Source organism: Ictalurus punctatus, chromosome 2 (genome assembly GCF_001660625.3).
Source record: "Ictalurus punctatus breed USDA103 chromosome 2, Coco_2.0, whole genome shotgun sequence".
In the NCBI taxonomy this organism is placed as follows: domain Eukaryota; kingdom Metazoa; phylum Chordata; class Actinopteri; order Siluriformes; family Ictaluridae; genus Ictalurus; species Ictalurus punctatus.
Window position 1 is genome coordinate 33,178,751 of NC_030417.2, and position 16,653 is coordinate 33,195,403.

The 16,653-nt window shown below is 40.7% G+C and overlaps 1 protein-coding gene across 3 annotated transcripts in view; it reads left to right on the plus strand.

Moving 5' to 3' along the window:
• atp6v0a1a (ATPase H+ transporting V0 subunit a1a) overlaps window positions 1–16,653 on the plus strand; it is a 29,527-nt gene that overhangs the window by 3,853 nt on the left and 9,021 nt on the right. For all 3 annotated transcript variants that reach the window (XM_017451892.3, XM_017451899.3, XM_017451904.3), the window contains exons 2-10: window positions 837–991; window positions 2,629–2,707; window positions 2,964–3,061; window positions 3,605–3,733; window positions 6,364–6,443; window positions 7,142–7,268; window positions 7,407–7,489; window positions 7,584–7,677; window positions 16,085–16,297. In XM_017451892.3, coding sequence (XP_017307381.1) covers window positions 875–991; window positions 2,629–2,707; window positions 2,964–3,061; window positions 3,605–3,733; window positions 6,364–6,443; window positions 7,142–7,268; window positions 7,407–7,489; window positions 7,584–7,677; window positions 16,085–16,297 — 1,020 coding nt within the window. In that variant the 5' untranslated portion in view covers window positions 837–874. The remainder of the gene's footprint in view (window positions 1–836; window positions 992–2,628; window positions 2,708–2,963; window positions 3,062–3,604; window positions 3,734–6,363; window positions 6,444–7,141; window positions 7,269–7,406; window positions 7,490–7,583; window positions 7,678–16,084; window positions 16,298–16,653) is intronic.

A 16,653-nucleotide genomic window follows, 5' to 3' on the forward strand; every position in this document is an offset into this window, starting at 1 on the left:
CACACGATGTTAATAGTGTGATTAAGGTGTGTAAATGTCTGTAATACACTTCGATAATGCGACTAAAACAGGTATACTCCACATGTCTTAATTCCATTTGTGTTTACTCCGAGTATGACTTTAATCGGAGTAATTAAAAATTGCTGTTTACATGCTAGTTTCTTAATCAGAGTATCGTCTTAATCGGGTTAATATCGGATTATTGTTGTCCATGTAAACGTACTGAATGAGATATTGTACAAGTCAATACAAGCTCAAATGTCACATCTATAGTGCAGGATTTGCACCGTCATACTCTTGTGAACCTGTCCGACTTGTGCTGCTCAGAGATAACAAAGCCATCAGGTTGTTTTCTTCGGAGTGCTGAAGATCATCACGGCCACACCTTTTGCTCAGCTCAATGTTGTGTCTGAGATGAGATCTCACCATTAATCCTCTGGTAACGGAGGGAACGATTAAGTAAAAGGGAAACACGATGTACCAGACAGGAAAGGGGTGTTTATGTAAATTGGCACAATAAGTATTTAGGCACTAGTAGGTATAAAACTGTATTTTTTGTATAAAATGGTGTATCTTATGTTTGTGCAGAAGCTGCAAGTGGGTGGAAGTGTTTTCAGTTTATTCTGTGGTGTCAGGCCCTCGCTCGCTTGCTCCCTCCCTCCCTTCCTTCCCTTCTGCGAAGTAACACCACTCATTGTCAGTATTGCTCACGTCAGTCTGTTCATTTGTACACAGTTTAGACCTCTGCGTGTTTAGGTGCGGTGCTTGTCCGCTGTTCTATCTCCACTCTTCCTCACTTTATGACACTGAATTTAGCGTGAAACTTTTCTCCTCAGGTGTTCTCTGGTGGTGGTGTGAGCGCTAGCATTGCATCATGGGGGAGCTATTCCGCAGCGAGGAGATGACTCTGGCCCAGCTCTTCTTGCAGTCCGAGTCAGCCTACTGCTGTGTCAGCGAGCTCGGGGAGATCGGCATGGTGCAGTTCAGAGACGTGAGTACACACACTGAAGCGCACGCACTGATACAGATATCTGTACAGGATGTAGACAGGAAGTTTACCCATTCTGCCTATTTGGTTAATCTCTGTGAACACAGTTTCATACGTTGTTGCTCTTTGGGATACAAACGATCTGTCATGACCTTTTAACGAGAACTAGAAAACAGGGTTTATAGGTAAATAAACCGTCATCTCACGAGCACTGTGAACAACCACAGCGAGGAAAAAGTAAGCTGAATAAAACATCACACCAAAAACATGTAAAGAAGGTTTGTGTTAGCTGTTATAGGAAAATAATCAATGCAGGGGCGGTGCCATGCGGCCTGACGAATCACTATTAACACTTACATTTAAAAAAAAAAAAAAAAACTAAGTTATTTTCCTATAACGGTACATCTTGAAGTGTTTTATAGTTACGTTTTTCATGAGAACGTCAAATCATACTTTTTCTTTCTTTCTTTTTAGCGGTTTATACTTGCATTTAATGTTGTGGAACATCCTAGAGAGTAGTTAGTTCTTGTTATCACTTATGTTATAGCAGCTATAAACAGTCTTTTCTTCTTCACCTTCATTCTTTTTTTCTTCTTCTTCTTCTTTCTATCTCTTCAAGCAACTTGTCATGTTACAGAGAAACTCGAAAGCACATATATATGGTCTAAAGCACCTTCCGTAAATATGAAATAAATTCAACTTATCAACAGTGATACATTTTTCTACATTGCGTTAAATGTACAACGCACATTTTAATCCGTATATTATTATTATTATTATGTGGCGCGTTCTCCATGCGAGTCCCTGTGAATTAGCCGTTACTATAGAAACGCTAACACTTTCGAATGCGCACGTTAATATAATCTGGCGGATTTCATTACAGCCAGCGTTATTCTCTGTTCTAGAGCTCCTTCTGACCAATCAGTGCTCTGGTATAAGTCGAAAATATTACTTTCTTCTATGCCACGTCTTGCATGCGGCTGGTTCACGTCTGCTAACCGTAGGACCACGTGTCACGTGGTGATGCAATGGTGCAGAAACAGAGCTGTGCCACTACTGGATTCATATGGCCATCGTATTTACACCACCACAGCAGGGAGAGGCTATAGAATTAACCAGAAGCCTGCCTTTCACACACAAATGTCTAGGCTCCTGTTGAGCATAATGCTGCACTAAAATTGGATGCTGTACCAGGTATGCTTCATGCCGAGAACGTTGGCATTATTGGGTATACAGTCACTTGGGTATAAAGAGGTTGAGCTGAAGTGTGATTAAAGAAATCACTTTAATTTCAGTCTCCAGCAGAAGAGATTTCAAGGAGGACAGAACAATAATCTTACGTAATATTCCTGAGAATTCTTCGTCACAGTAGTAGACCCGAGTCATCCAGTTTACCACATTACCAGCCCTTCTTACACCGAATGAGCAGCTTGGATGTCTGGTGGTTTGTCACATCTGTTACAAGTGGTTTAGGATGCTGTGTGTGTGTGTGTGTGTGTGTGTGTGTGTGTGTGTGTGTGTGTGTGTGTGTTTTGCAAAGTGTTTTAAAATTCTTGAATGCAGCCTTTACAGATGGCTGTATTTTGATTTGCTTAATTTAGTGTATGGCTGACCTTTTTGATTATGTGTGTGAACCACAGCTGAACCCCGATGTGAACGTCTTCCAGAGGAAGTTTGTTAATGAAGTGCGTCGTTGTGAAGAGATGGACCGCAAACTGAGTGAGTCACAGCCATGCATTAAATGAGCCTAGAATTAAATATTGTTTAGAATTGCATTTTTTAACTTTCAGTTCCCTGTCTCTCCATCTCTCTCCCTCACTCTCTCTATCTCCCTCACTCTCCCTCCCTCCCTATCCCTCGCTCACTCTGTCTCTCTCGCTCACTCTGTCTCTCTCGCTCACTCTGTCTCTCTCTTTCTGTTTGGCAAATATCGTCATTCATCCTCACCCCCCCCCCCCCCCCCCCCCCCACATAGGGTTTGTTGAAAAGGAGATAAAGAAGGCCAATATACCCATTGTGGACACAGGAGAGAACCCAGAGGTCCCTTTCCCTCGAGACATGATCGACTTGGAGGTATTGAATGGATTAGAAGTGATAGTTTTTTTTCCCTCTCCTTAATTCTCAATTTCTCAAGCATTATCAGTGTCAGAGGGAGAAAATGCGTGACACATTTTGCGACGTGTACTGCTAGCCTTTGAAAGTAAATATCATATAGTATTGGCTCAGAGGAGAACAATCATCTCGTGTGACTCCGCATCAGTTTAGCTGAGTTTTGTCCCCTAAATTTCAACAGTTTTGCTTTTATTTAAACTCCAGGAAGCGTCACTCTGACAACAGCAGTAGCCAGAAATAGAGATGATTCTGACTGTCTCGAAGCTGTTCATGCGCTCGTTGCTTTGTTCTGATGTGCTTTCCATGACGTACTGATTGGCGATGTTATGTTCACCCGTGGCCAAGGATTTCTCTGGAGCAGTGCTGCCACTGTTTAAAAGAGTCATTGATAACTAAAAAAGTTCAGAATGTGTTCAATTTGTACTTTGGGCAAATAAATTTGGTGCGTGCCCACTGGAATGCACCGCTTCACATGTTCAAGATGCGAAAACGTTTTTCCTGCAGGCCGCGTTTGAGAAGCTGGAGATCGAGATGAAGGAGATCAACACTAACCAGGAAGCCCTGAAGGTTAACTTTCTGGAACTGACCGAGCTCAAACACATCCTCAGGCGCACACAGCAGTTCTTTGATGAGGTAATAAAAGCTGTAAAAAAAAATTTAAAAAATAAAAAACACAGCCTGTGCTATTTTGTTGCCATTTTATATTGCAACTTCCAAATATATTTCTTCTTCTTCTTCTTCTTCTTCTTCTTCTTATTATTATTATTATTATTATTATTATTATTGTTATTATTATTTCAAAGAAAGTGTAATGATGCAAGGTCACATTTGACATGCCCTTGTAGTGCAATAATCAAACCAGGTCATATGTTAAAATGGTTCATACCATTCAGTGCTGCTGAATTCTCAAATCTGATTGGACAGATGCTGTTGATTTAAATTTTATAACAAGTTTAATGCACTGATTCTAATATATTAGAGCTTCTGTAGTAACAGTTATACACAGGGACTTGTATAAATGGATTCAAGACCGTGTGTAATTACTGATAGGGTGAAGTGTTTGTTTTTGGAAGGGCACTCCAATGTCAGCACGTTGCCCTTTTTTGCAGCGTCTCAGTAACATGACAAGCTGCATTTTGTTGTGTTATTAAGGTAAAGTGAGAGGTAATGTGTAAAGAGAGAGCCTGGTGAGGGAGTGACTCTTTACAGCTGCTATATAACACGAGTGATAACGGAAACTAACATGTTTTGTGGTTGTTCCATAACTTAAAATGTAACTGCAAACAAAAAGTATGACTTTTTTTTTTTATTATTGTGTATTTTTAAAAATGTTAAATATATTTTTATATTAGTATTTTATTGAAACACTTTGTTGTGTGCTGTTATCGGAAAATAATCAGCTTAAGGGTGGTGACAGTAAATCTGCTTCTTTTCAGATTATTTATTATTTTCCTATAACAGCACACCCTGAAGTGTTTTATGATTTACGTACAGTGGCCTCCATTAATATTGGCACCCTAGGTAAATATGAGCAAAGAAGGCTGGGAATAATTGTCTCTATTGTTTAACTTTTTGATCCTTTGTTAAGAAAAATTCACAAAAATACTCTGCTCTCATAGATATCAAACAATTGCAAACACAGCACAGGTTTATCTGAAAATATCTTTGTTTTTTATGTATATATCTCTCAACCTGGAATTGGACGTGTGTCTGTATTGTCTCAGCGCACTGTGAAGAGCATGGTTCGAGTGGCCAAAAAATCTCCCAGGATCACAGCTGGAGAATTTCAGAAGTTAGTTGTGTCTTGGGGTCAGAAAGTCTTCAAAACTACAATCTGAAGTCACCTACATCACCACAAGCTGTTTGGAAGGGTTTCAAGAAAAAAGCCTCTACTCTCATCCAATAACAAACTCGAGCGTCTTCAGTTTGCCAGACACTACTGGAACTTCAAATGTGATTGGCTTCTGTGGTTAGATGAAACCAAAATAGAGCTTTTTGGCAATAAACACCAGAGGTGGTTTTGGTGCACACAGAGAGGTAGCCATATGGACAAGTACCTCATGCCCACGGTTAAATATGGTGCTGGCTCTTTAAGGTTTTGGGCTGTTTTTCTGCCAGAAGACCTGGACATTTTGTTAGGATACATGGCAACATGGACTCTATCAAATATCAACAGATTTTAAATGAAAACCTGACTGTCTCTGCCAGAAAACCGTGGTTGGATCTTCCAGCAGAGCAGTGATCCAAAACGTACATCAAAATCAACACAAAAATGATTTACTGACCACAAAATCAAGGTCCTGCCATGGCCATCCCAGTCCCCTGACCTGAACCCCATAGAACACCTGTGGGGTGAACTGAAGAGGAGAGTCCACCAGCGTAGACCTCGAAATGTGAAGGATCTGGAGAGATTCTGTATGGAGGAACGGTCTCAGATCCCTTGCCATGTATTCTCCAACCTCATCAGGCGTTATAGGAGAAGACTCAGAGCTGTTATCTTGCCAAAGGGAGGTAGCACAAAGTACTGACTAAAAGGGTGCCAATAATTGTTGCACACCTAGATTTTGTACAAGAAATGTTTTTGGGGGATAAACCTGTGTTTTGTTTGTAATTGATTAATATCCATGAGAACACAGTATTTTTGTGAATTTTCAGGGGTTTTTTAAATTTATTTTTTTAAACAAAAGATCAAATGGTTAAACAGTATAGGCAATTTTTCACAGCCTTTTTTGCTCATATCTACCAAGGGTGCCAATACTTCTGGATGGCACTATATAAATACTGTATATAAATAGAAAAAACATAGACATAAAAGAGTTAAATGACAGTAGATTATGCAGATACGAGTCCTTCGACACATTTATTTGAGTTTTGTTTTGTTAAGTTTGAGTCTCACTTTGCATGTGCTTCGCTCACATGACGACGATCTTTGACCCCAAATCACTTAGCCCATCTTTGCAGGTGAACTTTGATGTTATTATCTTTTACAAGTTGCCTCTGTTAGCTAAATGTCTGTTATGTTGGAATCATTTACTTGTTTATAAACCAAAGCTTATGACTAGGCTTGTGCACATTTTACAGTGAAAAGTGACATTTTGAATGACGGGGCTGATAAATAGTGGAAACACATTAGTAAACCAGGGAAATGACGATTTCAGCATGGATTGGGGGGTGGATGGGTGACACTTGATGCACAGTTCTGCTTATACGTGTCTGCCTGCCTGTCATTCTGTTTAACTGTCCACCTCTGTCTCTGTTTATAGATGGAGGACCCTGCTCTACTGGAGGAATCGTCCATTCTGTTGGACCCGACCGAGGTTGTCCGTGCTCCTCTCAGGCTCGGGTGAGTTATCTCACTCTCTGTTGCCATCATCTGAACTGTTCCTCCATCATAAAGCTCGTTTTATTGTTTCTTACCTCATATATCTGGTCTTCACCCAATCCCTGCGTAGCGTCCCATTTTATTTGTCTTAAGCCTTAGGTCATAGCTTTAGTTAAGACAGCATGAGAGTTACAAAAGTCTCAGCGTGAAAAACAATTTGATTATTCAAACCAAAAACGATTAAAGAAAGAAGAGTAATGATGAGAATTGCAAGATGCACTGCAGTGTAATTAGAATTATATTTAAGTATGTGTTTGATCTTGTAAAGGTACAGTAATAGTTTACAAGCTCTAGCTTACAGGTGTAAAAATAGTTTATGAACATTTTTGAAACTCCTCACGTGTAAAGTTAGCCAGTGTGAAAATGCTAGCGATAAAGTGGCAGCACTTTTTTTTTTTTAGGAGGTGTTGCAACGTGCATACGTGACTGAGCGTGAGATTACTTATTTTACGTGCAAGTAGCACTAAAAGAAAGATTAGTAGCACACAGAAGTGTACAGCTGATAATGTCATTATTAGGCATGATATTATTTAATAAAATGCAATTTAATTTGATATTTCATCCTAATCATCTCAATCATCAAAGCCGTTTAGAGCACTAGCCCGAGTCCTTTCTGTCTTTGACGTAGTTTAATTACTAAGACGTTTACCCGCTCGCAGCTTTGTGGCAGGCGTGATTGGCCGAGAGAGGATTCCCACCTTTGAGAGGATGTTGTGGAGAGTCTGTAGAGGCAACGTGTTCCTGCGCCAAGCGGGCATAGAGGACCCCCTGGAGGACCCCACTACAGTCAGTGCCATACCAGTGATCAAATATAGACAAGTTTATTGACATTTAGTCTGGATGCCAGACAGCCAGGCTGGTATATGGATAATGAAATGGTACTGATTGCTGCCTGTGGCTGGTTTGGGGTTTGTGGTTTTACAGGGTGACCAGGTGCACAAGTCGGTGTTCATCATCTTCTTCCAGGGAGATCAGCTGAAGAATAGGGTGAAGAAGATCTGTGAAGGGTAACTGCTCCCTTTGTTCCGCTTTTCAAGGAATAACGTATTGTCGTTAATCGCCTGTAGAGTAACTGATAAGTGCATGTGTTCTAATCTCCAGGTTTCGGGCTACACTGTACCCCTGCCCTGAGACTCCACAAGAGAGAAAGGAAATGGCAGCAGGAGTCAACACCCGTATTGATGACCTCCAGATGGTGAGTGAGATACAAGTAGTACACACATGCTACAAACAAACAAACTTCCTTGCCAGGGTTTAAGATTTTGTGCATCTCTACCAAGGGCTTAATACTGCGATTTCTCTGTAGAGCACTGCATTTGGGGGGCAGTGGAGGCTTAGCGGGTAATACTTTGGGTTACAGATCTGAAGGTCGGGGGTTCAAGCCCCAGCACTGCCAAGCTTCCACTGTTGGGCCTTTGAGCAAGGCCCTTAATTCTCTCTGCTCCAGGGGCGCCGTATCATGGCCGACCCTGCACTCTGACCCATGTTGGGGTATGCGAAGAAAAGAATTTCACTGTGCTGTAATGTATATGTGACCAATAAAGACTCATTACTCATAACAGTTTATTCAATTTGAAAAAATTTTTAATGAAAAAAAAAAACATGAATACTGCAATTAGTACAAATAGTAAACATAATATAAGCATTAAAACAGTCAATATACCAACCAGCTCAAATTATAAATCATGCCAACTTCGACCTAATGTGTGTGGAAAGTTCAGGAAGAGAAAGTGCTGCGGCTCCCATAGACAGCTTAAAAGAGCTTAATATTTGAATATTATTGTATTATGTTCATAAAATAAATCGGTCCGTGGATAATTAAACGATTTAAGGGTCCGTGGTTGAAATGTACACCTACACGATCATTAAAATCTGATTTTCCAGGATCAGTAAACAACCTGGTTCAAGGTTAATGAATATGATATGGGTGTTATATAGTCGTGAAAAAATAAGTACACCCCATTGGCTTTTTTTTTTTTTTTTTTTTTGCCGCCATATTTGGACACGTAAACATTTGATCATCTTTGAAACAGTGCCTATTAATAAAGTTGATATGCTTGAACAAAATCACAAGGAAAATCAGCTTTTTCAATCATTTATTGAATAGAAATATCAATAGATTTGATATTTTTCTGTGGAGAAAGTAAGTACACCCTTGGCCTCAGAAGGTAGTATTGCCCCCTTTAGCAGAAATAAGTTCTTGTAGGCGTTTTGCATAATTGTCCTCCTTTCTGACAACTCTTCCATGCAATATTCTTTCAATTGCAAGGTGGTTGAAGGTTTTCTTGCATGTACTGCCTGTTTCAAATCTCCCCACAACATTTCAATAGGATTCAAATCTAGTTACTCTGACCAATCAATTCTATCTTGGATTCGTCTGTCCAGAGCGCATTATTCCAAAAGGCCTGGTCTTTGCGTATGTGCTCATTTTCAAACTGTAGTCTTGCAAAGGCTTTTTCCTGGCACGCCTCCCATGCAGGTCAAATTTGTGCAATCTCTTTCTGATTGAATAGCTGCAAGACTTACTAGCAGATCCTGTGATGAAATTTTGGGGTTCTTGGAGACTTCTTTTTGCATCAGACGGTCTGCTCTTGGACTGAATTTGCTGGGACAGCCAGTCCTAGACTAATTGGCAGTCGTTTGAAATCTGTGCCATTTGTAGATGATTTTCCTCACAGTGGAATGATGTAGTTCAAATAATTTGGAGATCTTTTTAAATCCCTTGCCAGACTCATAGACATCCACAACCTTTTTTTCTGAAGGTCTTACAGAACTCTTTAGATCTTGGCATGATGACTCCACACACCTCAATAACTAAGGGAACAGCAGTCACTAGATATGAGACGGGTATAAATAAGACCGGTTCCATCTGCACTTCCTAAGCAGGTTCTAATAACTGGCACCCAATCTTCAACACCTGATTCTAATTTTATGGACTTGAAGGTGCGATAAATGTAGGGGTGTACTTACTTTTTCCATGTGACTGATATGTTTCTTTGTTGTTAATTTAAAATGTGGAAATTTCGACAATGTCAATTTTTTTGTCTCATTTGATAGAGTGTATCAACTTTATTAATAGGCACTGTTTCAAAGTGGATCAAATGTTTACTGTAAATAAACAGAAACTAATTGGGGTCACGTCACACAACGAGAGAGGGCCAGCTCTCGCAGCTCTTATAGTCTGATGATGTCGTTTAAGTGGAAGGGAAGAAAGAGGACATCAATCTGCCTAGTGGTTATTTAAACAGTACCTTTCCTTCTGTGTATGTAAATGTGTATTGTATTTTTATTTGTCTGTCTTTGAGAGAAAGAGAGAGTGTGTGTGTGTGTGTGCGTGCGTGTGTGCATGCATGCGTGCAAACTTGGCTCGCTGTCTCTGTTTGTGTTTCTATGTTTGAGTGCTGACCGTTGATACACACAGCTGCCTGCCCTTTTTATGTCAGTTTACATTAACCTTCTTGTATGAAAGAGCTTCTCCCATACATGGTCACAGACTGATCATAGACTGTGTTAAGTCCAAACCAAAAGCTTACACAGTGTCTAAACGAATAACGTACACGCGACCAGTTCCAGAGACAAAATGCGGAAACGCAAAATCGATACGGTCGATTGCACACGTCAGAGTTCATCTGACTGGCGAGCTGAGGTGGGTCAATACAGCGATCCAGGCTCCGTTCTCCTATAATTAGCCTGATTTTAATTTCGTGAGTGAAATCAGGGGCCTAGTATACTAATGAGAGTAGATTAGATTGCATAAAACACACGCGGGACAATAAACGCACCCTAGTCTGACCACTGCAGTGAGGCTTTTATTCAAATCTTTCCAGCTTTACTCAGGCATTAAGTCAGTTCAGGGAATCAAAAAGAGCACTTTCTGTCCCTATAGCCTACTGCAATTTAGTTTGTGTCTCTTTTATTGGTGCTTGAATACAGGACGGAGCTCCGTCGGCTATAAACGGACATTCTCTCATCAACTTGCGTTTTGTTTCTCTCTTTTTAAGTAGGGTTGTCAAAAGTACCGGTACTTCGGTACCAAGTCGGTACTAAAAAGAAAAAAGTTGACTGTACCAGATTTTCATAAGTACCGGTAGTACTAGCAGTACTGAAGCGCCGCCAGGTGGTCAGTCGGGAACTTTTCATGGGTGCACCGTGAAGAAGACCCAAAGCATCAGCAGCTCCGCCGGTCACCATGGATGTGTCCGAAACCACATACTTACCTACTATATAGTAGGCGAAATACATGTATTTCTCTCGGACGCTCGTTTTCCGCTTTCGGTGCTATTACCGCTAAGTGTGTAAAAGCCGCGCCTCTAAAATTTATGTGCGGATAGATTAACCGTGCTTTAGGAAGAGTAGCTGCTTACCCACCAAGCATGCCAAGCATGTCTCCAGACCTAAACCCTATTGAGCATCTGTGGGGCATCCTCAAACGGAAGGTGGACGAGCAGAAGGTCTCTAACATCCACCAGCTCTGTGATGTCGTCATGGAGGAGTGGAAGAGGACTCCAGTGGCAACCTGTGAAGCTCTGGTGAACTCCATGCCCAAGAGGGTTAAGGCAGTGCTGGAAAATAATGGTGGCCACACAAAATATTGACACTTTGGGCCCAATTTGGACATTTTCACTTAGGGGTGTACTCACTTTTGTTGCCAGCGGTTTAGACATTAATGGCTGTGTGTTGAGTTATTTTGAGGGGACAGCAAATTTACACTGTTACACAAGCTGTACACTCACTACTTCACATTGTAGCAAAGTGTCATTTCTTCAGTGTTGTCACATGAAAAGTTATAATCAAATATTTACAAAAATGTGAGGGGTGTACTCACTTTTGTGAGATACTATATTTCTCTCGGACGCTCGTTTTCCGCTTTCGGTGCTATTACCGCTAAGTGTGTAAAAGCCGCGCCGCTAAAATTTATGTGCAGATAGATTAACCGTGCTTTAGGAAGAGCAGCTGCTTACCCGCAGTATTTATTCAAGCAGGTGAGTTTAAAATGATGGCAGCGGTTGCATTATGAATGTTGTAGCGTAGTTTAATTGGAGTGTATCATTGCAAGAAAACATCCTCATTTTTGCTTACTTTAATGTTAGCATACGCACGTTTAATGCTAATACGACCAGGAGTCCTTATTAACCATTTAATGCTTTAACTTTTATCGGGGTAAAATAAATGGGAGGACATGATGGGGTGTACTAATTTTATACACCAGAGGCTTTTTGATGACCGATATAGCTGAAATTTATTTTAGAAAATAATAGGTGTGTGGCTAGCACTGTTTGTCAGTCAGGAAACACATTTCTACTCTTGTCTGGATAGCTCCTAGTTGCTTTAATAATGATGTACTTGAAGTACAGAACGGCATTTTAAAAAATACATTTTAGATTGATATTTAACTTGGTTAATAAAATAGTGTGCTGCTTAATTAGCATGTTTTTGCGTTTTGCTTTGGTAGCGAGTGCCGTGGAATTTGGCTGGTATTGATACCAACTACTGGAATTGTGGTAGGGTGACAACCCTATTTTTAAGTTTAATTAGCTTTGAAACGATAACGTATTAGAACAAACGCGTTAATGTAAACCTGTGATTTGAGTTACAGCTGGCAGTGAAAACTTGTCTTCAAATAGTACAAGTGGAACGTATTCGCTATTTGACAAGCGTGCCAGAGTATTATTAGAACTCCTGGAGTATTGCAGACTACAGTAACCTCGGAATAGGAGAGTAGGCCTAACCTAAAACACTAAAAAAAAAAAAAAAAAAAAAAAAAAGGGGGAATACTACAAATAAGGCTTATGCAAAAAAACCTGCTTTTGTTTGCATTAGCACTTGCTACATGTCATCATAAAAATGATCGTAATGGGATGATTATGTTAGAGGTAATAGTCCGTCTGAGATTCTTTGCTTGACCCGTGTTAGGAAATCGAAGGCTTAATGTCACTGGGTGTGTGCGGTCTTCTGCTTGCCCACACACATAGTGACCATAGCTACAGACACACACTCCCACTGTCTTGCACACACACACACACACACTCGGAGGATGTCGCCCTCACACCTGCTCAAATTCATATACGCCCAGATTTGCCAGACAGTGCGTTGGATCAGAACCAGCAGCGAGACGGATGCCGTCACCTTGCCAACAGTCCCTTATGTTTCTTGCTCATCCTTACACACACAAACACACACACACACACACCTCTGAATGGATAAGTGCTCTGGAGCGTCAACGGATTTCAGGCGCTAAATGTTCGATTTATCCAATAGTTGTGATAAAACAGCCTAATAAACCTTGCAGCAGAATTCGTTTTGTGCAACAGGATAGCTCATAAGTAAGGAATAAAACACTTTCGAGTGTGCTGTTACAGGAAAATAATCAATGTCGGGGTGGTTTGATGCAGACTGATGCAATGTCGAGTTACTGACACGTTTAAAAGTCTTTTATTCCTCTTATGCTATATTGACTTGCCTATGATTATAACTTTTTTCTTTATTAAAGAATTAACTTTTTTTTTAATTTTTTTTATCAGTTTATAGTTCCATTTCATTTTGTGGAACGTCGCTGAAACAAAGTACTTCCTGTTTTATCACTTCACAGCTATAAATAGTCGTTCCCTCACCAGCCCCCCTCTCTTTCTTTTTTTTTTTTATTTTAATTCTCTTCCTTGAAGTTATTTAAGTAAAATTTACATGTTACTGAAAAAACCACAAAGCCCTCCATCTTGAAGACTTTCCAGTGGCGGAAAACGTACGGAAGCTGCTTTACCTCCGAACGTAACACAGAGCTGATGCTAGACTGGTGAATAAACATCTCCTTAAAGAAAACGTCACCACATGGAAAGATACACAGGTGTAACACACAGGCAGATAAATGCCATTCAGCTAACTATAGCTAAGCACACACACACACACAATCTGCTGAGCGCCAGCTGACTCACACCAGGCTGTTAACAGGATTGTGTACGTCCGATATGAATCATGGATTAGGGAGCGAACTGAAATAAACCTAGAGGATCTGTCCTGCCACCAATGTTTGTGTGATTGCTCAGGTCTCGGTGATAGCAGGTTGACCACTGGAGGCATGTACATGGCTGAGCAGAGAGCGGAGTATATTGGGTGTGTGTCTGGCATGGTACAGGGCCGGCCCAGGAATTAAGAGCCGTCTGGTTATGTGCTGACCTGGCTGATCTAACTATCGCGCACATTCTCCTTCTCGCTCTCGTATCCACCACTTTCTCTGTCAGCCAGAGCCTATAGGGAGAATCTGTTTCCCCAAAATAGACCTGTGCTATGCTGTTTATTCAGACTCAGCCCAGGTCCTTATGCGATCTCTGATGAGAAAACCAGAGAGACACATACAGTACAGCCGTACATGGGCCCCGAGCTGCCGTGGACAAGTGTGCCTTGTTACAGAGGATCATGGGAAATATCCTGGTTAGCTCAGATTAGAACTGGGTTCTTTCTGTTTTTTTGTTTTTTTTCTTCTTCTTTTTGTCATTAGGCTGAAAATTGAACTTGTATTCTGGTAGGCTACAGGGTATGTCCTGAACCGTTTTTCCACCAGGGACCAGTTGGACAAACAAGCTTACGTCTGGTATTCAGCTATGACGGACAGGTGGAACAATTACACCTAGCCAGACGTACGGTTAAATTCTAGAAAGTTTCTTTGGCAACCACTTCCACCATCAGCTAGTTTGAGCATGCTTTTACATCCTCTGCTTTTCCTTACATCTTTAAATTAAGGATGCGCTTTCCATGCGTTCCATTGCTTCCGTTGCTAACCATTGGTTGCGAAGTAGCAACTAGCAGTTTTGCTCAGTAACTGTTACTGTTCCTTAAAGAAAAGTAACCAGTAAGTATTTTAGTTTGATGTCTGTCCAGTATGATGATGATGATGATGACGGTGATGGTGAGCACTGCCTAACACGCTGCTCCGAAATCTCCAAAGGTATTCATTTGGGTTGACTGCACCCCTATGTCTCTATGTGGACATGACCAGACTGTCAGCAACAACAGTCCATGTCCTGCATTCACATTCGCCGTTCATTATTGTGTACCAGTAACGAACCCTCTTTCAGAGTGATTTAGATCTTTTCCTTCTTGCCATCTTGATCCAAAATGGAGGTCAACTGGGCCTGCTCAGCATTTTTATACACGCTACCGAGCATGGCATGATGTTAATTGCTTAATTGTAACATGACATACACTACCGGTCAAAAGTTTAGAAACGCTCATTCTTTATTTTTATTTCCCCCCCACATTTTAGAAGAATAATAAAGTCATCAACACTCTGGAGTAACACCAGTGGAACAATGGGAATTATGTCGTGATTAAAAAATCCAAAATAAAGCAAAATTAATTTTATATTTTAGCATCTTCAAAGTAGACATGCTCTTTGCCAAGAATTTCCAGAAATGTATTCTTGGTATTTTCTCGACTGATTTCTTGAGGAATTTCCCTGAGATGCTTTTTAAACAGTATTAAAGGAGTTCCCACCGACACTGGACTCTTATAATCTGCTTTTCGGAATATTTCTCTCCGAGTCGTCTGTTTAAAAAAATATATTTTTTTTGTAAATAAAATGTTAGTTTTCTAATGAATATGTCGGCACAATTATATTTTTGTGTACAACACGACAACAAAAGCGACTTGCAAATGAGTCAATACCAGCAAAGAGATAGATCAAGTGGAGAACAGCACAAGTAGTGCTGCTGTACAAAATCTTTAAATTGAGTTCTAGAAAAGCAAAGTTCGCAGAGTAGAGGTGTAAGAGCCAGAGGAAGTATTTATTTATTTTAATTTTTTTCATTTAATTTTTTTTTTAAAGGATAATGCGGGGTTGGCGTTTTAGGGGTTAGTTTAGTAAGTGCTCACGGAAGAGGTGGGTCTCTAGCTGTTTTTCGAAGATAGTGACCGATTCTGCGGTCCGGATTGAGGTTGGAAGTTCATTCCACCACTGAGGGACGGTTAGTGTGATTCCAAACATTAAATCATACACGTTCAGATCAAAAGGTTTTTTAAGATCATGAGAAACACGTCAGTTGAGTGTCCACAAACTTTTGACCGGTAGTGTACACCGATCAGGCATAACATTAAAACCATATAACATTTGATTATCTCATTAAAATGGCAGCTGTCGAGGAGTGGAATATATTAGGCAGCAAGTGAACAGTCAGTTCTCGAAGTGGATGTGTTGGAAGCAGGAAAAATGGGCAAGCGTAAAGAGCTGAGCGACTTTGACAAGGGCCGAATTATGATGGCTAGACGAACGCGTCAAAGCATCTACAAAGCGGTATAACGTGTGGGGTGTTCCCAGTATGCAATGGTTAGTCCAAAAGTGGTCCACTTTATGTTTCTCTGCTCATTCATTCAGGTTTTCCCCTTTAATGTGTCAGCGTTGTGTATGTATTATATGGATTATATGCACAGGTATGATTTAAGACGCGTGCTAGCCTAAACATTCCCGTATCCGTGAACAATACCTACACCTTGACTGCTAATTCTTGCGTTTGATCATTTCCGTCCCATTTCAATTCAGTCCTGTGTAAGATTCTTCACCGGTTTGAGACACACCTCCTTTCCTCACGTTCCTGTCGCTTCTGTTGTTTTAGGTGCTGAATCAGACAGAGGATCACCGACAGCGCGTGCTACAGGCCGCTGCTAAGACCCTGCGTGTGTGGTTTATTAAAGTGAGGAAGATGAAGGCCATCTACCACACGCTCAATCTCTGCAACATTGATGTCACCCAGAAGTGTCTGATCGCTGAAATCTGGTGTCCCTTGTCTGACCTGGACTCCATTCAGCTCGCTCTGCGGCGAGGCACCGTGAGGAAACACACACACACACACATTTGTTGTAGCTCACATGTCTTGTGTTTATGAATGTAAACCTCATTGTGCAGACATAATAGTGAGTTTATTTTCTTTAATAAATGCCGTTATTTTACATTCGATTTCCCATATCCAAAATAGATTAAATCAAGGTTTACTAGAATATCACTTAGATTTGACTTAAAATGATATTTGTGTGTAGGAATGCATGGACACACATATTTAGCACATTATCACATAGGATGACTCATGCCCAGTAAACACACTCTCACATACTGCACTCTACACCCACACACACGCACACACACCCACACACACACCCACACAGATAGTGAGCTAGATGTTAGGAA